The sequence below is a fragment of the Callospermophilus lateralis genome, chromosome 6 (genome assembly GCF_048772815.1).
Source record: "Callospermophilus lateralis isolate mCalLat2 chromosome 6, mCalLat2.hap1, whole genome shotgun sequence".
Lineage (NCBI taxonomy): Eukaryota > Metazoa > Chordata > Mammalia > Rodentia > Sciuridae > Callospermophilus > Callospermophilus lateralis.
In genome coordinates this window covers 159,007,915-159,031,957 of record NC_135310.1, presented here as the reverse complement: position 1 = coordinate 159,031,957, position 24,043 = coordinate 159,007,915, and the positions used below count along the sequence as shown (strand labels likewise).

At 53.7% G+C, this 24,043-nt stretch overlaps 1 protein-coding gene across 1 annotated transcript in view; it reads left to right on the top strand.

Moving 5' to 3' along the window:
* The window catches only part of Kiaa0319 (KIAA0319 ortholog), a 39,751-nt gene extending 19,651 nt beyond the window's left edge, over positions 1–20,100 (top strand). Inside the window, 14 exon segments of the mRNA XM_076857933.2 lie at positions 1,376–1,499; positions 1,993–2,040; positions 2,043–2,081; positions 2,084–2,111; positions 2,840–2,988; positions 6,525–6,676; positions 8,048–8,133; positions 8,135–8,184; positions 8,763–8,922; positions 12,838–12,980; positions 13,977–14,099; positions 15,066–15,156; positions 17,416–17,507; positions 19,812–20,100. Of these exon segments, the coding sequence (XP_076714048.2) occupies positions 1,376–1,499; positions 1,993–2,040; positions 2,043–2,081; positions 2,084–2,111; positions 2,840–2,988; positions 6,525–6,676; positions 8,048–8,133; positions 8,135–8,184; positions 8,763–8,922; positions 12,838–12,980; positions 13,977–14,099; positions 15,066–15,156; positions 17,416–17,507; positions 19,812–19,990 (1,464 nt within the window). The 3' untranslated portion in view covers positions 19,991–20,100.
* Positions 20,101–24,043: the final 3,943 nt, after the last annotated feature.

Below are 24,043 nucleotides of genomic sequence, written 5' to 3'. Positions count from 1 at the left end.
CGTTCTCCACCTGCTCCTGACTCTTGGATGTCTGTCCGTATCGCCCATCTCTGTCGTCTTCTGTATCTATCTCTATTCCATCATCTACATCGTCCACCCTTATCGTCTACATCATCTGTCTGTGTCACCTGTCGCTATCATCTATCTATCCATCTCTCTACCTACCTTACTCCCACATCCATCCATCCTTCCATCCATATTTTACTTCTACCAATTGAGTCTTGGTTTGGGGCGGGGCAGTCGGATCCAGAAAGGCTGTTAGACTGCTGCGCTGACAGAGGAGCACCTAAGCTCCCACCCTTCCAAGTTCGCGCCTGTCCTCTCAACCAAGCTGTCCTGTGTTGATAACTAGATCTCGGGGTTGATTTGGGTTCAGTTTCCAGTACTGGCTACAGAAAAAAAAAAAAAAAAGGAAGGATGGGCTATTTTGCTATTTTATATTTCCTTGGTTAAGAGATTCTTCCAAATTTTCTTTAACGTAATTATTGAGCCTTACGTGCCCAGAGCTAATCCCTCAGAATCCACCCCCCACCCTGGACGTGTAGTGGAGGGAAGTTATGGGGGCTGGGTCCCCGAATGAGTCTGGCTCTCCATAGTGGTGCAGCGGCTGCACACCCCTCTCTCCGTGCCCAGAGACTGTCCACAGGAACATGTTATTGCCGCATGGTTGATTAACATGTCCAAAGGCACGAGCTTCATACCCACTGGGGCCACCACAAAGTCGAGTTCTGAGAACCAGACCCTTTTGCATGGCCTGAAAACCACACCAGGCAGCCTGCTGAGGCTGTGTGGCAGCCTGGGGAAGGGGCTGGTTCTGCAGAGTTTCTTTGTAGACACGTCGCTCAGGCAGGCCCATGGTCTGCTCAGTTCCGTGTGCATGAGCATCCCTCTGACCATATCAACTTTGAGGCAAGTACTAGAAGTTATGCTTTTTCTGTTGAAATTTTCAGAGAGATGTGCTTGGCCTGTTTAGTTAAAGAAAGGGGTCTGTGGGGAGCCCAGAGGCAGGGCATGGGCTTGGCGTCCACAAGGCCCTGCGTGGGCTGATCCCTAGCACCAGAGGGGGGAAATAGAGGAAAGCATTTTCTTTTAAAATTCTTAAGTGTTTGTGCATTTCTCTGGTGTAGATGCTGAGAATTGCTGGGTAAGAATTGCCCGCTGTGCATCCTGATGGACGTTGCCTCTTGGGCTATACTCACCTAATTCCTTCAATGCCCTGAGGATACACAGTGGGCTACACATTCCATTTTCCTGGGTTCATAGAGCTTTCATTTTCTGTGTTAGGTAAAATCATGAGTTTGCATATGTCACACTGTTTACTTGTGCTTCTTTAATATTTCTCTTTGTTTTTGTTTTTTCATTTGCTGCTGCTTAGGGAGCACAGACCCCGTACCTTCATCTGTCTGCTCTGCAGAAAGGAGAGTATGCCTTCCGGCTGGTGGTGACAGACTCCGCCGTTCAGCAGTCCACTGCTGTGGTCGCTGTGATTGTCCAGCCTGGTAGGTGACATGGAAATGAGATCTGGCCCCCGGGATGAAAGCAGGAACAGTAACTGGGCTCCTGGGCTTAGGCTGTGACCAATTGGGCAGGAAACTCTCTATACCTCGCTGCCGTCAGGAAGTCAGGCTGGGAGCTGACGCTGCTCGGAGAACCAGTTTTCCTTCAAGGTTCAGAATCTTGTCTTGATTACGTCTGTGGTACAACATGATTAGGACTTAGCAGGGGACAACAGGGTCTGCAAGAGCCCACAGGACAGGCACCAGTGGGGGGCAATGTCTGCAGAGGCTTTCACCACAAAAAATCGATGCATGAGGAGATTTGTCTGATGTAAACGATAGGCAGCGCACACATGCATGGAACGTTCTATGGTACCCGTTATCAAGTACCACTTTTATGTCTTTATGTATCAGACAAATGTTTAGAACAACAGGTCAGAGGATGGCAGCCTTCAGGCAGAGATGGGACCTTTTCACACGGTTTCTGCAATTCTAGGAAACAACAGGCCTCCCGTGGCCGTGGCCGGCCCCGACGAGGAGCTGGTCTCCCAGTGCAAAGTGCCACCCTGGATGGGAGCAGTGACGACCAGGCATCGTCCACTGGGAGCACACTGGGTGGGTGTCAAGCCGCCCACCACTCTAGGGTCACAACCGTGCTGAGGGACAGCGTCCCCTCCCTGGAGGACCAGCACCAGACAGCTTCTTCTAGAAGTAACGGGGCCTGGCGGGCTGAAGAGTGCACCAAGTGCAGACAGACAAGGTGGACAGAGAGTGCAGGGCGTGGGGCCCAGGGCAGGTGGCAGGGCTGTCCTGGTGTGAGGCGGACTGTGGACGGGAGAAGCTCAGGGGGGCCTGGGGGAGCCCTGTCTGCGCCCCACCACCCTGCGCAGACTGGAGGCCACAGAAGTTCAGAGCTCAATATGACCCAGCGTTTCCTGAGCTTCACACGCTCCATCTCCTAGACGTCTACGCGACGTTTTAAGAGGCTAATTACGAGTGTTACTCACATTTTGAAGCTGAAAACCTAAGACGCACAGACTGCTGAGATCACGGGACCTCAGGTTGCCTAGGCAGGAGGAGAAGGAGCTGCGCCCAACCTAGGTCTTCTGAGAACCAAGCCTCCCTCTTAATGTACCGCGTAATTCCTCTCTTAGGACATCTGCCATCTGGCTCACCCTCCTCCATGCGCTCCCTAAAGGTGGACGAAGATTTTGATCCAATTTTATTAGGAAAAGAAAGGGGTAGTTTCTAAGATTCTGTTTCCAAGGCTAGATCATCTCACTGGCAGCTATTTAAAATAAAAACCACGCCCTCCCTGTGTTCTCCACTGTCTTGGTTTACAGAGGCCCCAGTGCAGTGGAGATGGAGAACGTGGACAGGGCTGTGGCCACAGTCACTGGGCTGCAGGTGGGTACCCACCTCTTCCGCCTCACAGTGGCAGACCAGCAGGGACTGAGCAGCACGTCCACCTTGACTCTGGCAGTGAAGAAGGGTGAGTAGACCACGGCCTGCCTTCGTGTCCAGCAGGACCCTGGGCCCCGCCGGGCAGAGATGTCAGTGCTCACTCCCCCTTTCCCAGCGGGGCCAGCCTCGGAGCCGCACAGCCCTCCCCAAGCCCTGTGCAAGGGAGCACCTTTCCTTTTCCTTAGTGTATCTTGTAACAGTTCCACTCTTCAGAGACCGCGGCCACCACAGCCCAGGTCTGGAGATGCGGCCACACTCTGCTCTCTGTTGGAGTTCGGCTCAGAGGTGCTCCCAGCCTCTCGCTGTTAACTGCTCTGGGCTCTGTTCTCCTTGCCTGCCTCCCGTGGCCCTGAGGGCTCGGGCCCTTTGCTTCAGCCATTTCTTTATCCTCTCTGTAAAGCAGTGCTGGACTGTTGGTTAGTTGGAAGGACTAAAATGGACGATTGTGACGTGTTTAAGCACAGAGGAAGGAGAGCTTGGCTGATGGAAAGATGCACATGTGGCATGGGAAGGGCCAGGGCGTGGGGCTGTGGGGACAGCTGCTGGGGCCTGAGGCAGAGGCTCAGCCACGAAGGGTGCACCTGCCACCTGTCATGCCTAGCAGCTGGCAGGTGGGTGAGGCTGAAGCAGTTCCATCAGCAAGTGATGTAGAGTTGGATTTCTAAAGACATCTTATTGTAGATATTTCTAACCACACATAAAAGCAGAATAGCCCTAAAGCCCCTCGAGTGCCGCAGGCACCTTCCACGGCTAGCACTGCTTTGCTGGTCTTGTTCCTCTGATCAGTTCGCAGCTTAGTCTATTTTGATTGGAGTGTTTGAAAGCAAACCCTAGCACCATGTCATTTCAACTGTAAGACGTGGATTTCTAGGAAGATGACTTGACTGGGGTGTAGCTCGGGGTGAAGCATGTGCACCAGGTGTTTGGCTCCATTCCAGCATCATTAAAAGAAAAAAAAATATATATATATATATATAGAAAGAGAAGGAAATGACTGATGAGCAGGCGGGGAGGATGTGGGGGGTGTGGAGTCACCTGAGCAGGAGGTAATGAGAGCCTTACTGGAGGCCAAGAAGGTGAGAAGAGGGAGAAAAGGGACATGTTGGGAAGACCCTGGGAGCGTGTGTTCTCAGGACTTAGAATCGCACCTGAGGTAAGAGAGGTGGCATGATGCTGGGAGGGATGGCGGTGATGGCACCAAGATGCGTGACTCTGCATGTGGGTGGGTGATGAGGGAAATCGCATTCACAGAAGAGCAGCAGTAGGTTTTAAATGCAGATTTGGACATTTTGAGTTGGTGACAATGACATGTCTGGGCAGGGTTCAGGGAGCATATAACTGGAGTTCAAGAGCACAGACCAAGTGGAAGTGCTGGACCTTCCATGGACCTACTTGGGACCTCGGTGTTGTTTTCTACAGGACTTTGGGCTCAGTTTATGCCTGTTTGTCTCTATTCTTCAGCACCTTCCTCCTTTTTCACTGTGGAATCAAGTTTTTTTGTGTCTTTTTTTTTTTTTTTTTTTAATGTGTGTGTGTGTGTGTTGCTGGGGATTGACCCTGGGGCCTTTTGCATACTAGGCGAGTGCTCTACCTCTGAGCCACATCCCTCACCTGGAATTGAGCCTCCTTAATGTGAACCTCGCTCCCCTCCCCATGTCCCACCCCTAATGGAGTGTGGTAAATGAGATCCTTTTTTTTTTTGTCCTGGGGATCAAGCCAGGACCTGTGTGTGCTGGGCAAGCACTCTGCCCCGAGTCCCTTCTCAGGACTTAGGGAAGCGGGAAGCCTGGGAATGGGACCAGTTGTCTCTGCTGCAGTCTCCAGCCTGGGGATCAGGGATATTAACAACCCATTGGGCTCCATCCTTGGCCTCCTGTCGCGATGGGCAAAAGGTACAATTTATGCAGTCCGGGGTGGGGGGAATAAATAATGTCCACACACTTCTGCCCCTTTCAATGCTTTATGCACTCAAATCACTCAATACAATTTCACTCTATAGGTTCTTAATCAAGAAAATGAGAATCCTTAATGCTGGGCACTGCATAGACATATCACTTCACAGCAACAAGTCTAGATTGATCAATTCACAGCAAACAATTCTAGACTAACTAACACTGCAAACACACTTAATCATGATGGGCTCATGATAGGCATTCCCTCTGCAAGCCACTTTCAAGTGTCAGATCCGAAGTCTCAGCCTTAGGCCACAAGTCCAGCAGAGCACACTGACTCAGACTCAGGGATCAGGTCAGGAACGGAGGCAGGCTTCTCCCGGGCGGAGCTGACGGCTGGCCGAGGAGGTGGTCATGGGGAGAAGTCCTTTTCTCGCCAGAGTCAGGAGGCTGCTGTGGAGTTGGAGAGCGGTGAGGACGATGCAGAGGATCAGGCGGATGGGAAGAGCTGGGAGGTCAGTCCAGGTCCTCACCAGGCTCTCCGGCTTGTGTGCGTCAGAGTCGGCTGGCTGAACGTCCGCTCATCTGCTCCATCACTTAGACTAAATTTGGGGGCATCTGGCCACCCTTTCAATCCTGCCACTGGGTTTCTCAGTGATGTCATTTGCCCTGGTGTTGAGGCATCTGGTCTGGAGGTTCCCACCCTGATTCTCCTGCCTCTCCCCCTTATTGAGGCAAGGACAACATGACCGAGACTTCCTGCTGAGCTTGTCGGGGGTGGGGGGAAGTGACTTGTTCATGTCAGGGCCGTGCCTCATGCTCATACTGGAGGGCTCCGTAGGCGCCTGGTGAGATTGCAGGTTTCAAAGTGGAGTTTTTAAATGGAGTCGCTTAGGCTCAGGCCCAAGGCCGTCCTCACACCTCCTCATCCTGTTTTCTGATGCTGCCTGTGGCGGGGGAGACTCCAGAGCCCTCCGGAGCCCTGCAGCAGCCTCCTCTCCAGACCAGCCCTGTGCCTTGGGACGACCCCTCTGGTGGCACTTGTTCCTGCTGGTGCCCCGGCCCTCTTTCCTGGGGTATTAAATCAGAAATGGCTCTATGCTGTCTCATTTCTACCTGACACCTTGTCAGAGGAGTGAGGGGCTGATCATTTCCTACCAGTTTGACAATACTAAAAAAATCCACATATTTCTGCAGCCAGACGGTGTGGACCAGTGAAAGATGACCCAGGGTGTATTTACTTTGTTTTTATTTTTATTTCTTGGCCGTGTCTTGCACCTAGTAGGCAAGACCTCTAACACTGACCTATACCCCAGCCCTAGAGTGTGTTTTAAATAAAAATGTTTTTACTTTTTGGATCCTGAACATTGTAAGATCAATCTTTCTCACTTTTTAAAAAGAGGAATAACAGATTATTATATATACTAGAAAAGTTCCCAGTGCCCAGGCTGCCACCTGCCCTTTTCACCCCAATCTTAAACAGCTGAGCACAGAGTTGTAAGAAAGTCCATATATTGTCTTACAGGTATTTGGGGCAGAAAATAATGTCTTTTAAGTATTTGAAATCTGCATCTCTGCAAGAGGGAACAGTTGTGGGTATTTTATGACCTGCTTTCTATCACCAGCATTTTAAATCGATGTCTTTGCTTATTTTTTGCTGTACTTGACATAGAAAGTAACAGTCCTCCCAGAGCCCGGGCTGGTGGCAGACACGTTCTCGTCCTTCCCAATAATTCCATCACTTTGGATGGTTCAAGGTCTACCGACGACCAAGGCATTATGTCCTATCTGTGGGTGCGGGATGGCCAGAGTCCTGCTGCGGGGGTGAGTACCGTGAATGCCAGCTGAGTGCCTGTTTGTGATGTGTCTGTGCCAGTTGCTTGGGCTGCTACAGCAGCACACCGGGACCCGGTGGCATGGCCACAGGACTCCACTTCCTGCGGCTCTGGAGGGTGGGAAGATGAGACTGAGGCGGCGGCCAGTTCAGGTTCTGCTCAGGCCTCTTGCTGGCTGGTCCTCGGCTGCCTTCTCGCTGTGTCTTCACATGGCAGGGAGCGAGGAGGGGAGGCACAAGCCCTGTGTCTCTTCTCAGCAGGACACTGATCATATCTAACCAGGGCCCACCCTAGGACCTCCTTTCACCTTGATTACCTCCTTGTGGGTCCTGCCTTTGGGCACCGTCACACCGGTGGTCAGGGCTTCCACATGTGAGGTTTGGGGGACAGAGTCAGTCTGTAGCAGTGACCACACCCTGGCTGGGTAGCAGAGCAGAGCCTGGGGCACTTGGAAGCCAAGTCTCTGAGGGAATCTTCTTACTCTTCCCTGTCATTGCTGTTTGGGTCCAAGTAGATTCTTCCTCTTCCTTATGTCACATCAGACATGTCACAAGCCGGGATGGCTGATCCCCTCCGCAGGGGAGGAGAGTGAACGCAGAGGTGGAGAGAGCCGTGGCTCGGGTCAGCTAGCTCATCCCTCTGCCTGCAAGACCGTCCAGGACGCAGCTCCTGGGGCACTTTCCCACAGCCCCTGTGCCTCCCGGGCTTAGGGCTGGGGATCTTCCTTCCGGCCCTTGCCAGGGACTGCACACCTTCTCTGGGAGAAGGACTGAAGGCGTGGTCACAGGGAGGGGCTGAGCGCTCCACATTTCCCCAGTCCCTCTGCAATGCCCTCTGCCCAGCCGTGGTGGGTCTCCTGGGCTTGTCTTCCTCTCCTCCGAGTCCCTACCTTCTGTATCCTTTCCCGTCGGCAAGTTCAGAGCTGGGAATCTGGAGAGTCCGCTCTAATCCTCCGGACCATCGAGGCCCACAGAGCAGTGACGTTTCTCCCAGGGTTTTGGTCTGAGGAGAACATGTTGCGCTGGGAGGGAGCCCAAGATGAGAGTGTTATAAAGCAGATATGTTAAATAAGACCCGGGAAACCCAGGCCTTGCCCCTGGGGTCCTCGCCCTGGTTTGGGTCTTTCCCTCTCTTGGACAGAATCGCTCATTTGCTAATTCCTGGAAAGCGCTTGGGCCCTGGAAATCCTGCCTGTGGACTCTGGGCCCTGGAGCTGTGTGGGGAGGAGAGCCGAGGGCTGCTCCCAGCCCAGCCGGCCTGCTCCCTCCTCAGCCCGACCCATCATGTGGGTGAGGATGCTCAGGCTTGGGATCAGAAACCCGAGGCTGACAGCTGCCCTGTGCATCCTGTTACTTCACAGGATGTCATCGATGGCTCTGACCGCAGCGTGGCCCTGCAGCTCACCAATCTGGTGGAGGGGGTCTACACTTTCCACTTGAGAGTCACCGAGTCAGGGGGCCTCGGACATGGACACCGCCACTGTGGAGGTGCAGCCAGGTGTGTTCACAGACTGAGGAGCTGCCCAGGCACGGTCCAGCTGGTCAGCACCTGGGGATCTTCACAGATGCAGCCGTGGTGGGGGCTCCTGTGGCTGGAGTCAGCTCTCGGCCCACATCCTGCCCTTGTGATCCTCACTCCATTATCCGGCCCAGTAACTTGTTAAGGACAACTGTAGCTGGCAGCGAGATCATCTTTTCACTTTTGTTTTCCTGCCAAGAGACAAAGACTTAATGTGTAGTGGACACAGGGACGCAGGGCTGGGATGCCCGGGTGGGGGAGAGCTCACAAGGTGGCCACACTGACCCCCACTGTGGGTGGACAGTGCTCAGGGCACGGGGTGGGGGTGGATTCTCTTTGGTCCTGGGCAAACATGGGGGATGCTGACATCTCAGATTAGCAGAGGCTCAGGTATGCTGGGAAGAAAAAAAGACAACAAACAGGGATAAAAGAGAAAAAGTACTCCCCAGAGCGGCCTCTGTGGTGTCTGGAAGATCTGTCCTAGAAGCCGGGTGTGGAAATCCCACAGGCGATGCCTGCCGCCTCCAGGTGGAAAGCCCTGGGGTCTCTCCTTCCAGACCCGAGGAGGGGCGGCCTGGTGGAGCTGATCCTGCAGGTGGGGGTCGGGCAGCTGACAGAGCAGCAGAAGGACGCCCTGGTGAGGCAGCTGGCCGTGCTGCTGGACGTGCTGGACTCGGACATCAAGGTCCAGCGGATCCAGGCGCACTCGGATCTCAGGTACCTCTTGTTGGCTGAGCTGCGGACCCCGGAGGCCAGGATGGCGCTGCCGGGCTTCCTCCCTGTGCACGCCTCTGGGCTCCTGCCGCCCAAGCTTCTCAGCTTCCCTCGTCCCAGGGTTGGAGTGTGTGAGGCTGAGCTCCTGCCTTTTGTGTTTCCATGGGGTTCGTTTTGGTCTTCTTTTTTGGTACTGGGAATTGAACTCAGGGGCACTCAGCCACCGAGCCATGTCCCAGCCCTATTTTGTGTTTTATTTAGAGACGGGGTCTCACTGAGATGCTTAACACCTCCCTGTTGCTGAGGCTGGCTTTGAACTCAAGATCCTCCTGTCTCAGCCTCCCCAGCAGCTGGGATTACAGGAGGCATTCCCCGAGGAGCAGGGCTCACTGGGATTTGTTTTTAAATGTTTATCCGACTGGGTGGAGGGGTGGAGAGGAGGAATATGGGGGAAAAACCCACCATGCACAGTAATTCCTTCAGCTTGTCCCCTTTGGCTAGTTTTCCATGGGACTGATATTTACTTAGAAAAGTGCCCAGTGAAACACATCCTAATTATTACTACTATTATTGTCATTGTGGTGATTTTGCAGAGCTGGGGATTGAGCCCGGGATCTTGTGTGCTAGACCAGCCTCTACCCCAGCTCCTCCCCAGTCCTGTGTGTATGTGTGTATGTATGTGTGTATGTATGTGTGTGTGTATGTATGTATGTGTGTATGTATGTGTGTGTGTATGTTTGGCACTGGGAATTTAACCCAGGGGCTCTTTACCACCAAGCCACATCCCCAGCACTCCCACGCCTTTTTACATTTTTAAATTTTGAGACAGGGTCTCATTATAAGTTGCTTAGGGCCTTGCTAAATGGATGAGGCTGGCTTTGAACTTGAGATCCTCCTGCTACAGCCCCCCTGCACCCCCACCAAGTCGCTGGGATTACAGGCATGGGGTGCCAGGCCCAGCCCTCTAGTTATTTTTAACAGAACTCTTTCTAAAACACAGCATACATTTCTCTTACTTAAAAAAGACCAAAAAATACTGAGTCACAGACTTTTCTGAAAATCAACAAAACCAAAAGTTGTTCCTTTGGCCAGTCAACAAAGTTTATAAAGATTGACCAAGAAAAACCCAGAGAAGGCTCAAATTGTTGAAGCAGGAATAAAGGAGGGGACAACCTTACAGAAATGGAAAGGACTTTACAGAGATGCTCTGAACGCCCACCAGAGAACCTTGTGAAGTTGAAAACCCCTAGAAGGACATAAACAACAAAAAAGCTTACTGACAAGAAATGACAAGTCTAAGTAGACCCACGTGCAACAGGTGGAGACTGAAGAGTAACAAAGGTCCCCAAACGTCCCAGGACCAGACGGCTTTCCCAGCGAACCCTGCAAAATGTTTAAAGGGTCAACATAGCACTTCACAAGATTCCCCAAAATAGAAGCTGGGGAACATTTCCCAATGGTGCTGTGAGGCCAGCTCTCCCCCAATCCTAAATCAGAAAAGGACACCACAAGGAAAGAAAACTGTAGGCCAACCGCCCTTGCAGTGCAGAAGCCCAAACCGGTGACAAAACACTGTCAAACTGAAGCCAGCCCCTTGTGAGAAGATGGGCCAGGACCGGTGCCTCGCCCGGGGATCACGGCCGCTTCCATGCTCAAGGGCCAGCCTGTGACAGGCCACGCGAGGGCACAGAGCGCAGAGCCCAGCCACAGCCGCAGGTGCTGGAATGTGGGGCAAGTACATGGTGTGCTTCATCCGTGGCATACGTTAGGGGCATCTGAGTGGCAGGCCCTGCCCTCGTGCTAGGCACGGAGAGAGAGAGTGTGAGCGGCAGGCTGTCACCCCATAGGCACACCTGGGCGTGAGGCCCTGTGTGGCCGTCCCTGTGCTTGCTCCACGGCCCACTCCTGGATTGGTCACTGCAGGGACAGTTAGCAGACATTGCACTGGTGGCTGCCTGGAATCTGCTTGGCTGCTGCCTGAGTCTATATCCATGGTAACTGCGCAATAAAATCAGACCTGCTTCCTGCTTGGTCTCCCAAGGTCTTGATTAGCGACTCTGCAGCCACACTCTCCTCTACCATGTTCCGTGGACCTCCTTGCTGGATGAGAGAGCCCACTCACTGGAAGCCCAGTGCCCGCAAAAGAAACACTTGTGGTGGAACTGTGTCCCCAACACGGTTTAGCCAAGTGCTGACCCTGTACCAACTCAGTGGGAAACGGAGTTGTTGCAGTGCCGCAGACTCTGGCTGGGCACAAATCACGAGTCTCCACACAGCTTGCAGATTCAAACAGCAATTCTTTATTCCCGAACTCACACCGGCCGTCTACAAACACGTTCTGGGGGAATCCACGTTCTCTGCCCAAATCCACACTCTGCCCAAATCCACTCCACATGGGCTTCTGTCTCCCAAAATATACTGTCTGACCCTAAGAACTCAAGAGGAACTCAGCAGCAGGATACGCCCTATTCTAAAGGGGGAACACCCTAATCTCCTATTATGCTAAACCGCCCTATTCTAAAGGGGGAACACCCTAATCTCCTATTATGCTAAACCGCCCTATTCTAAAGGGGGAACACCCTAAACACGGATCCTGCCCTGGTCCTTGAGCAAGGTCACCTTGCAGAAGTCCTTCCACTAGACAGCATGGGAGTAAGCTGGCAAGGAGATTGTCATACCTACTTGGCTGATGGCTCCCAGCATTGCAGAAGTATGTAGTTAATTTAAGATTAGGTAGTATCAGGATAGGTGGCTCTCAATCCATGTGCCTGGTGTCCCTGTGAGAAGAGTGGAGACACAGGTACACAGGGAGCGCCACAGGACAGAGGGGACAAGAAATACAGACAAATTTGTTGTATTTTTTTTTTTTAAACAACATTCCTGGAAAACTAACAGATCTGAATAGTTATTTCTCTAAAGATGTGCAAGTGGCCCATTAGTATGTGAAAAGATGCTCTTCATCGTTAGCCACTAAGGAAATGCAAATTAAAACCCCACCTTGACACCACTCAGCACCCACTGGCCGACCAGGGCAGGTGCTGGCAAGAACGCGGGTACCCTGGAACATCTGCATGGCACAGCCCTGTGGAAGGTCTGGCTGTTCCTAAGGATGCCAATCAGAGCTGCCATCGACCCGATGACTCCACTCACAGGTGTACACCCAGGAGAGACAAACCTGTGTGTGAATATGCATAGCACCTAGTCATAGTAGAGAAAAAGTGGAGAAACCTGAACGTTCACCAGCTGAGGAGTGGATAAAACAGCTATCTAGCCGCACAGCAGATGCTGCAACGCAGCAAACTTTGAAAACATTGTGCTAAGTAAACAGCCAGACGCAGAGGATTACTGCATCGTGTGAGTCCATTTACACCAAGTGTCCAGAGTACTCAAATCCCTTATAAAGAGAAAAGGCAGACCAGTGGTTTTCAGAGTGTGGGAGGAGGAGAGGGGAAATACCTGCTAATGGTCTGGCTCATCTTTTTAGGGTGAAGAGGCTGTTCTGGTTTAGACAGTGGTGATGGTGGTGCCAGGCTGTGAATGTGCTGGAAGCCACTGCAACTGTGCTTTAGAGGGGTGGGGTTTAGCTTAGGGGAAGAGCATGTGCTTCGCATGTGCAAGGGCCAGGGTTCAATCCAGCACCGAAAACAAAGGAGGGGAGAAGGCAGGCGCTCCTCATGCGCCATCTCCTCGCGTGTGCTGTGTCTGCTTGCACCTGTGCATCGGGCTCCCCTGTGAGGCCTCTCCCAGCTGTACGTGGAGACCTAAGGGCCATTATTTTTGAAGAGAAGCGATTCCTGGCCACCGGCGAGTCTGCCTCCCCGCCCAGCTCCTGACAGCTCAGGCTGGAGGCCAGGTTGGCCGTGGCCCGTGGCCCTGCCTGACACGTACGTGTGGCTGTGCTCCCCGTCTCCCCTGCAGCACCATGTTCATGTTCTATGTGCAGAGCGGGCCTTCTGCCCAGGTCCTCAGAGCCGCCGACGTGGCCCGAGCCCTGCACAGGCGGCTGTCACTGGAGAAGGCCGACTTCTTGCTTTTCAAGGTCTTGAGGGTCCACACAGCAGGTATGTTGCGTTCTGGAATCTTCTAAAAGAATCAGACTTGCCGGTGGTGGATACGATACAGCTTGCAGGCACAGGGAGAGGAGTGGATGGGGACACCCAGGGACTTGTTCTGCACTTACTTCTCAGGGGTGTTTCCTGCAGCACACATCTGCCCACAGCCCTGTCTTAGAAGGAGATAGAGAGCAACAACAGGCAGGGTGTCTCTCTCTCTCTCTCTCTCTCTCTTTTTTTTTTTTTAGAGACAGGGTTCTCTGTGTTGCCCAGGCTGGTCTTAAACTCCGGGGCTCACACTGTCCCCTTGCCTCCGTCTCTCAAGTGTCAGGATGCAGGCATGAGCCCCTGACCTGCCCTCATTAATATTCTGGTATTTCTCTCCAGTTGCTCCATCTCTGTGAACATGTAATACAATCAGGATGATTTGATGTCTGTCTCTTTTTTTGAGACCTGGGGATTGAACCTGGGCCTCATTCATGCTAGGCAGCGCTCTACCACGAGCCGCACCATGAGCCGCACCCCCAGCCCCTGTCAACTATTTAACTTCATATATGGCCATTTTCTCAACTAACTCCTTTAAGCTTCCCATTAGGGAGATGCTGGTGGCTGTGTGGCGAGCCTCCCTGGGCGTGATCTGCAGTCATGTGACCCGCAGTCATGTGACCCGCCCTGTATCCATGGACTTTAGGTTGATTTTCAGTAATGTTACAATGCAGATATTGTATCCAAGGAGCGCTGTGACATTCACACAAGAGCTCTGTGCACATTCCCAGTTCAGTCTCACTGGGTGCATTCTCAGAATCCGCTTTCCTGGGCCAGAGGTGCCTCGTGTTTGCTGGGTTTGAAGGCGTTTGCTGTATGGTGTGGCTTCTCTGCCATTTGCTTCCTGATGAGGAGGTCGCAGGTCCTCGGTCCAATACCACACAAGTGGACCTTGCTGCTGAGTGCAGAGCAGGGAAGCCAGGCCCTTCCCTGCGGCCCTCAGCTCCCCGCCCCTTGCAGGCTGCCTTCTGGAGTGTTCTGGCCATGGCCGCTGCGACCCCATCACCAAGCGCTGCGTCTGCTCCCAGCTGTGGATGGAGAACCTGATCCAGCGCTATGTCCGCGATGGGGAGAGCAACTGTGGTGAGTCCTGGCGTCGAGGTGGCCGTGGCAAGGAGCTGCAGGCCATGGTCGTATCCCAGGTCCTCCCCAGGGCTGCTTTCTGGCTTATGCATAAAACCTCCCCAGGAGGAGTGCTCTGCGGCAGAGCCCGCTTGCCAACCCTGGCCGGCAGCTCTAAGAAGGGGCTGCTGTGGCCACAGGCCACATTCCAGATTGCACCTCCCTTGGCTCCAGCTCAGGGGGACCTGCCTGAATTGGACCAGTATGGAAACCCAGCCCACTCCTCCGGGCTGTCCTCCAGGCAGGCACCAACAGTGGGAGCCAGGGCCTCAGCAGGCCGGGCTGGGTCCCTCCATCTACTCTGGGGAGAAAACCGTATCCGATCACTGGTCCTCCTCTAGGAGTAGATTTGTGGTTTTGATGGGAATGATTGGCAGAAAGAATGGTCAGGGCTGACTGCCAGATCCCATCCTGCCTCATATGGCACAAGCATGCCGAGCTGCCAGCATGGGCCACGATGCCAGGGAGAGCGTGTGACGTTCACCCCAAGAGCTATGACCCAGTTCGGCTTTGGCTCCCGCGGCTCCTCTGGTCCTCAACTGCTCGGCACAGCCCTTGAGGAGCGAGGGCCAGGGGGAGGGAAGACGGGCACTTGGCTTCGTTAACACCACGCCAGGACCCTTTTTGGGGAGGGTCGTGATCTTGGGGTTCTGGAGGGACTCGGCTGATGGGCCACAGTGTGTGTGGGAGGGACATCATGCTACTTCATGGGTCGATTTGGTTATTTTAGGTTACTCGGTTCTCTAGTCAGCATGAAGTATGTGCTCCATGAGTCGCTGGACCAATGGGCGGAACAGGGCCGTCCTAGGTGTTGATTACTGACTTTCTGCCTCGTTACTCTGCGCTGCCTCAGAGATCACTGCGAATCCCCCGTGGTGCTGTGTGCAAACAGCCCACAGTGCCCACCCCGGCTCTCTCGTTTTCCAGAGTGGAGCATATTCTATGTGACGGGGCTGGCTTGCGCTCTCCTAGTGCTGGCGGGAGGCATGACATGGCTGTGCATCTGCTGCTGTCACAGGTACGTGCTGGTGTGCCTGTCCACGCAGAACCAAGGTGTCTCCCTGGGCACCGTGACTTGCCGTGGTGTGGCTTGCTGGGGTTTCTTAAGTTGCTGAAGCGAAGACAAGCTAGTCCAAGAATTCGATGCACATCTGGCCCAAGGTGCAGGAGCCTGCGGAAGTGGATTAATACTGGAGGCTGCTTCTCCTTCTGAAAGCTCTCACTTTCCAGAAGGGTCCAAGTGTCCATCAAATCCAGTGTTATCCTCACTAGCTCAGGTCACGTCCCCAGAGCAGAACCTTGGTGGCCTTAGAGGTCTCAGTGCAGAAAAGAGTTCTACAAGAAACTGGTACAGACTTCTAGAAGAAGACGTCAGTTTTTATTGCATGAAACAACATCCTGATCTATATGAATCCCTTCTATTTTTAGGTATTAGAGATTGGACCCAGGGCGCTTTACCACTGAGCCACATCCCCACCCTCTTTATTTTTTATCTTGAGGGAGGGCCTTGCTAAGTTGCTGATGACCTTGAACTTTCTAACCTCCTGCCTCAGCCTCCCAAGTTGCTGGGATTATAGGTGTGCACCACCAAGTTGGGCCTGAATCTCTTTTAATCTAATATCACCAAAGAGAACCTTGTGTTTGTTTTTCTTTTTTCTCTCCATGGGGTGCCCAGAAGCCCCTCGGCTGCCTTGTTGTCTGAATCTCCCTGAGCCCTGCACTTGGCTCTCTGTGAGACTAGGGGGAAGTGGTTACCTACTTCTTTTCTTTTCCTTTTTAAAAGAGAGAGAGAGAGAGAGAGAGAGAATTTTTAGTATTTATTTTTTAGTTTTTGGCGGACACACAATATCTTTGTATGTGGTGCTGAGGATCGAACCCGGGCCGCACGCACACCAGGCGAGCGCGCTACCGCTTGAGCCACATCCCCAGCCCGGTTACCTAGTTCTTAGGAGCCAGCACAGGTCCATTTTTCTATGAGTCTCTAAAAATGTTCTCCAAGATGTGATAAAGAGTAGGTGAGCTAAGGCGGGTGTATGCCTGTGATCCCAGTGGTTGGGGAGGCTGAGACAGGAGGATCACAAGTTCAAATTCTCATCAACTTAGTGAGGCTCTAAGCAACTCAGTGAGACTCTCTCTAAATAAAATACAAAATAGTGCTGGGGGTGTGACTCACTGGTTGAGAGCCCCTGAGTTCAATCCTTAGTACCAAAAAAAAAAAAAAAAGTAGATGTATTAAAACTAACAGTTTCTTTTCAGAAGTCGCTTCTACTCAAGTTTTACCTGTGCTCATGGTCCCATGGTAAGCTGGTGAAGGAGAGCCAGCAAGGCCCCAGGAAGAGGCTTAGGTCCATCAGGTTTTCCTGGTGCCACCTGAGATGGGGTCCCCTGCTGCTTGTGCCCGCAGCTTTGGGTCCTGCGTATCAAGCAGAACGGGAGGGTGGTGTGGTGACTGAACACACTCATCAGCCTCAGCCCTTGGACTCATGGCTAAGGCCTGTCTCGTGTCATCTCGTGTCATCTCGTGTAGTGCTCCCAGCAACCAGAGAAGAAAGGGACCATCCTTGCCTCCATTTTACAGGTCAGAATATGGAGGCACCAAAGTCTAGGAGAATTCTCAAAGCCAGAGCTAGCAGGTTCTAGCCTGAGGGTGAGAGGCCCATCTCTTATTCACCTTGAGATCAGAAAATTGAAATTACTCTTTGTCCTTTACCTACCTTGGCATGGTTTTGATGTATTTCAAACCGTCTTCTGCAGCATGGGATGAGGTACACAGGGCCAGCCTGGTTGACAGGCTGTGATACAGAGTGGATGTCTGACTTGTTGCTAAAGCAACAACTAAACTTGGGAACGTCCTGTAGTATGGTTTCTGCTGTTTTTCCTTCTGATTGCCAGTTTGATTCCTGCATCTTTGACATTCCGGGGTGCTAAGGCTTTGGGGGAAGCTTGCTTACCAGGCTTCTTTCCTTAGTAAGGAAAAGCTCCCTGGACCCATGGTTTTGGGGGCTGCTCTTGGGGCTCCGTCCCTCAGAGCCCTTGGCTAGAGGCCCAGGGCGTGGCTCTCCCACTCCTGGCACATTCTCCTGCTGCTCTCTGCAGGGGGCTTCTGCGAGGCACGTGCCAGCCCTGCTGGGCTCCAGCCGGCCCGGGTCTCATGATGAGGAGCTGAAGTGTCAACTCCTAACACCAGAGGCCAAGCACCTCCTCAGTGTCTTCTGCGTGTCCCAAACCCTGGGTCCCAGTGACGGATCTGAGTTGAGCTTTTCATTGTTCCTTTCAGACAAAAAAGGACTAAAATAAGGAAGAAAACGAAGTACACCATCCTGGACAACATGGACGAACAGGAGAGAATGGAGCTGAGGCCCAAATACAGTAAGAAGCCCTGGCGGTTCCCGGGCCTCCGCGCCGCCTCGCCAGGGTGTGTGCCAGGGAGGGAAACTGGGCTGAGGGGAGGAGTAAGCCGAGTCCGCGCTCAGGTAGGAAGAGTGGGATGGAGCCTGCGGTGACAGCCAGCGCCTGGGTCCTGGGGACCTGCCAACAGGAGCACCGTGGTCTCAGATAGTGCCATCTTGGCAGAGAGCTTTAGGCCTCGATGGTGAGGGATGTGAAGTGTCTGTCATCAGTCAGCTCTGCCCAGGGACCCCAGAGCAAGGCTCCTTGGCACCCAGTGCCTGGCTCTGTTCCCTTTGGTGGCAGGGTGGCCGGAGGCACGACACAGTGACCCCAGCTCCTGTGTGAACCCTCGTTGCTGTCGGCCTGCCAGACAGAATGCAGCAGAAGGACATGTAGACCTCACAAGCCCGCACTCTCCGGCAGCTGCATCGGCTCTGCTCAGGGCGCCCTGCGCCTGGGCCTCTCCTGCCCGCCTCAGTTGGCTTTGGGAGCTCAGTATTAACCGCGGCCTGCTTCATGTGCCCTCTCTGGCCTCTGCGGCTGCTCAGCCGGGCGTCTGTGGATCTGCCATGACGCTGGCTTTGCAGCTAAATTCATGCTCACACAGGGACATACTCACTTTCAAGGTCAAGAAATGCAAAACGCTGCCCACTCTCAGTGTTGAGTGCCTGCCCCCTGCACAGTCCCCGGGTTCCCTGGGGATGGAGGGAAATGAACCTTCACCTACCTTTACAGGAGCTCAGCCTGAGGGCGGACGAGACCCTGCGGTGCTGGGAGTCCTGTGGGAGCCTGAGGAAGCCTTAGGACAGAGGCCAGGACTGCCTGGGTACACGGAGTGTAGTCAGAGGCTTTGGCAGCAAGAGCTTCACTGCAAGTACAGAGTAGTGTGCATTCATTGAGTGCCCACTGTTTACATTACATAGTTGACGTTGGAGGTGCTCCAGAGTGACTACACCTAAGAGCTCAGGGTCCTCTGGCTGCATTAGGTCACCACTTGGAACACGCCCACCCCCTGGTGTCTCTGTCCTCCTGGGGCCCTTCTTACCCAGGTGCAGGACTCAGTCATTGGAGCTCACCTGGTTCCCAGCCCTAGCTGCCAGTCTCCTGCTGTCTCCGCACCGCTGTCTCCTCCACCCTCGTTCAGATCCTCACGGTCTCACCTCTGAACCGCGTAATGACAAGGGCTGAACCGTGCTGGGTGCTTGCCGCGCACCTGACCCGTAGTTCTCATCCATCCACATGTCCCTAGACCACAGTTCCTCCTGGACGTGGGCAGCACATTCGGTGCCCGGTGAGGGCCAGCTCCTCCTGAAGGCACCCTCTCCCCGTAGCCTTGCACTATGTGGGGGGGGTGGGGGGGTGGGGGGTGCCAGGGGAGCTCTCCAGTGCCTCCTTAATTGGGACTGTGACCCCATCTGTCACGTCCCAAGGCACTGCCTCTCAGGGCCTTCTCCTTGGGGGTAGAGCGTTTCGAGGGGACGTACCGTGGAAATCCCAGCAGCCTCGTCGGCAGTCCCCGGGCCTCTTCCTCAGTCCTGCAGCCTGTGCCTCTGCCCCTGACTGCTCTGCTGTGGGGTGAAGCCGGACGCCACGTCCTGCCCTGACTGGGTGCTTCTCTGGGAGGCCCCGGCTCCCACTCGCTATTCCCTGTGTGAATCGTTGGCCGCGGTCTGGTCCTGGGTGCTGCCCGTAGTCCATGCCCCTGCTCTTCTCCCCAGCCAGGTCCTCCTCTTGCCCAGCTCCCAGGCTACATGGAAGGCCCCGAGCAGGCGGGGTGGGTGGGGCCCCTCCTCTAGACTCAGGTCGGTGTTCATCTCTTTCCTGTGGCGCTGTCTGCTCACCTGTCTATGTCTGCTCTCCTTCCTGTTCTGCCCCTCTGTTAACCCCAGGAACTCAAATCTGTTGAACTACACGGCAGTCGTGACGGCTCTCATTGAGTGCTCACTCTGCACAATGCTGGGCCTAGACCTTCACAGCACTATCTCACTTGATCCTCACCATACACCCAACTGATAGATGAGGAGAATGAAAGCCCAGAGAGGCTGGGTACCTTGCCCAGGGTCACACAGCTGGGAATGGCCAAAGCTGGGGCTCAAGTTCAGGTGTGACGCAAGGTCCCTATTGCTGATCACTAGGAACCCCACGCCACTTGCTCTGCTGAAGGTTCAGGGGACACATCTACACCCCTTCTGTGACCTGCACCCAGAAGAGTGGCGCTGAATGTGAAGAACAGAGCTCCTCCTAGGAGGTGCTGCTCCCTGAGCCTCTGCTGCTTCTCCCTAGGCCTCAAGCACCGGAGCACGGAGCACAACTCCAGCCTGATGGTGTCCGAGTCCGAGTCTGACAGTGAGCAGGACACCATCTTCAGCCGGGAAGGGATGGAGAGAGGGCATCCCCGGGCATCCAGGAACGGCTCCGTCAGGAACGGGGCTTCCTTCAGTTACTGCTCCAAGGACAGATAGTGCAGCAGCCGGAGATGGAGGACCCCGTGGGACCCTGTGTGCAGGACCACTGTGGCCTGGAAACAGGAAGCTGCCCGCTGTCGCCCTTCCCAGGGGCCTGGTGGGCTTCTGTAGGAAGAGGCCGGGTTTCTTGGGGTTGAGAGACAAACAAAATGGAACACATCTCTTCTGACCGGGAAGCTCGTTAGCGGGCCTGGCCCGGTGAACTCCCAGGCTACGTGCCGGCGAGAGTTGTGTGTTTCCAAAGCTGGCCCTGGGCTGATGCTCATGTCCAGGCGAAGCTTCACACCTGTGTGTGTCTGTAGAACCTTAGAGAGCGTTCTGTGGCTGGCAGAAGCTCAGGAGCTGAGGAGAACTGTGTTCTAAGGCAATGGAAAGGGGAGGCCGAACACCCAAGGTAGCATTTAACGTTGCCTCTTCCTTCTCTAAGAGAGAGAGCCGACGCTGAGCCTGCCTCACCTGTCCATGTCCACACGGTGGAATCACCAATTCACTGAACATTGGGTCTCACCGCGGGCCGGGCGTTTGGACTGCCCCAGATGGCAGTAACCACTCCGTGACCCGTGAGCCAAAGTCCTGAGATCCGGTCAGTCTTCATGCAGGTGGCAGGGTGCTGAGGTTCTGGGCCCCTGAGGCACTTTCCATAATAACTGGACCTATATTCACTTCATATGCTTAAAAGTGATATTTATTAAACAGTTTTTGGACCCAATCGATCTTATTTAAGCAGCCATCTCCTCCCACAGAGCAGCACCCAGAGCGTGACCTAGAGTTGGCTGTTGCCTGGCGTCCTCTGGCCACCTGTGGTCCTGGGTGGGGCTGGTCTGTGGAGTGGGAGGGAGGCACAGGGTGTGGCACAGTGTGACAGCCAGCACTGCCCTGTGGCTCAGGCTCTGGCCTGCCGCAGGTGGGGATGCCTCTGTCCACCCCGAGGAGAAGCAGGGCCTCTGAAACCCTCAGGCGGGAGTGCGCCGTGTCCAGTCCTCCCGTGGCCGCACACGCCATCTAACCTTTCCACCTCATGGAGCACTGACACTCGGTGGTCACCGCCTCTGCAGGTCGAGGTGTGATGACAAAACCACACAAGCTCTCTGCCCTCTTCACAGCTTCAGGGACGTGGTTGTCCTGGACACAGCGCTCAGTGGCCTCAGCATGGGGCTTTTTTTCCTTCTCAGTCAAGAACTTTCACTTTTTACTTGAAGGAAGCGTTTGGGTTCTGTTAGCATATACAAATTGCCAGCCTCCCTATTCTTGTGCCTTGGGGCCATTGTTAAGTTAAACTAGGGGTTACCTTACCAGACATAATGAGATGCTGTGACAATTGGCGTTGGCTGCCACCCAGTGACTAATGGGCAGGTAGCATATACTGCATGGACCAGTGGACACAGGGCGGTTCACTTCCAGGCTGGACGGAGTGCAGCAGCATGCCATTTCACCACGCTACTCAAAAGTGTGAATTGCTGATTTCTGAAATTTTTCATTCAATATTTCCAGACTGCATTGGACCTCAGAAAGTGAAACCATGGGTGAGAGGGGACTCCTGTGTTACCCTTCACGCAGAAGAGTAGAACTAAAATGCACAGGAGTGTAATTTCACCTTTACAGTAATTTCTTGGTGTAGTCATTCCTTATGTTCATATTTTCTGTATCACTCGCAGGTTCAGTACCACCTGTAGTAGTATTCAGCATCATGAACTCAGATCTGCCCTACCCAGTGACCAGGTTAAGGTGATCTTGTGCGTAATTGGAAATGACTGGCATAGGAGACATCAGTCCAAGTGCAATGTCACAGAGCGTGGTCAGGGAGAGGGAGGACCTTTGCTGTGTCATGACACACATGTCCATGGGCTCAGTGGACCCCTGCTGCCAACTGGAAGGAGACAGTGCTGTTCTCGTGTTCAGATAGCCCTTTGAAGGCCAGGAAGTCCGTTTCTGGGTCTGGCCCAAAGCCACAGTCGATTAAGTGGTGGGTCAAGAACTGAACACAGAGGCCCACCTTCCACTACGCTGAGAAGTCCTGCCTTGCAGGGCAAATTCTGGGGACCTCTGGGCTTCCTGAAAGTCCTCCTGGATCTGAAGGGAAGCCCTTGTCCTATCAAGGGCTTGTCCAAGGACAACAGCCAGGGGACAGCTGGCCCATCCAGCCCTCCTGCGGGAGCTTTGCTGGGCCACTGCTCCCTGGAGCTGGCCTGTGCTGCTTCCACCCCCTGCTGTCCTCGGCCACCTCAGCCTGGCCTCCGGGACCCTTCCACCACAGAAGAATCTTGAATCTATGGGAAACCAAAGTGAACACCACCAAAGTGACCAGAAAGCGGGTCCCTGTCATCCCTCATAGAGGAGAGAGCACCAGGTGGGACGACCCCCTGCACGCCGTCTCCTGCTGCCCATCACGAGGGTCCCCAGGGGGCAGAGCGCCATAGGAGCTGTGGGCAAGGGGGAGAGAGCGGCTGCAGGGCTCGCAGGGAGACACGCTCATGAGTGGCTGCATTAGATTTAATAAAGAGAAGGGCTGGGGGTGCGGCTCGACTCGCACGCACAGGACCGTGGACGCGCTCCCCAGCACTGCAAAACCAAGGGGAAAATCCTCACCCTAGAACAGGAGTCACTCCCAAAGCACTAAGAGGCTGAGCATGCTAACAGAACCTGCTTAAAAGCACACAGTGAGGCCAGACAAGTCATCACTGCACATGGGGACAGACACGCCTCCCTGGCAGGAGGCCAGGGCCAGAGCCCCTCTTTCCGATGTGACCAAGCTGTGGTGGACGGTTTTAAGTCTTGACTCTATTTTTTAAAATGCATTATCTCCCCAGTGTATTGACAAGCTATTCCTTCTAATGTAACACTATTAAACATCTTGCTAATTAAATAGAGGGGCCTGTCTTCTGTAAGCCTTATTTTTAGGGGAAATATATTTTCTTCAGGCTGCAGGCTTCTCTGGATAGGAAGTCCAGCAACTGTGGGCGGTAGCTTGTTGCACATCCTGGGAGCCCAAGGGCATGGTTTTTGTGTTTTCAAACAGTTGGGGAAAAAATACTTTGTATCACATGAACTGTATGAAGCTGGGTTGTGTCTGGAGACCCTCACTGGAACACCTCCACCCAGCATTTGCTTACCTGGACCTTTGGCTGCTCTGTGCTATGGACAAGGCAAGAAGTCTTGGCAAAACAGTTTGCAAACTCTTAGAATATTCACTGTCTGACCTTCTACAGAGAACAGAGCAAGAAAGCCCTGGCTGCAGTGCAGGACCCCTGCTTCTCCCACCCCGGGGACAGGCTCTGGAGGAGCTGGGGCCCCAGCCAGAGGCCGCGCTGCCATTGACGGCCGTGTGCCCCCTGCTGGCGAAGGTTGGCAGTGCCGGGGGTGGTGGTGAGATTCCGTCGCAGATACTAAACTGCACTTGGATCAGTAACAAAGCTGGCTTTAAAAAACAGTGTATTGAGGCATAACACACTTGCAATAACCTGTGCTTACCTAAGGCTTGTGATTTGATAGGTTCTGCAGTACGTGCACACCTGTGGATCCAACACGACTGTCCAGCCAGTGAGCAGATATGTCCACTCCCAAAAGTTTCCTTATGGACTTTGCAATCCCTCCCTCCGCTAGACATCAACACAGATTAGCTTGAATGTTCTAGAGTTTCCTATAAAATAGAGTCATACTCTGTACACCCAAGTTTTTAAAAATCTTTTTTGTAATGTTTATCTTTTAGTTATAGGTGAACACAGTGTCTTTATTTTACTTTATGCGGTGCTGAGGATCAAACCCAGTGCCTCATGCATGGTGAGTGAGTGCTCTACTGCAGGTGGGCAAACAAAGGGCCCCTGGCCACTGTCGATCCTGCTAGGAGCTCTGGGCAGTTCCCTGGGGATCAAACTGTGCTTTCTGTGTGTGTCCCAGAGGACGCGCTGAAGGCTTGGTCCCCAGCCTGTGGCACTATCTGGGGGCCGTTTAGGAGGTGGGCCTGGTGGGGAAGTCACCGGGCCCCTTTCCCTCTCTGCACCTGGTCACTGTGGTGAACGGCTTCCTTCCACTGGGTCCTGCCGCCCTAACGGC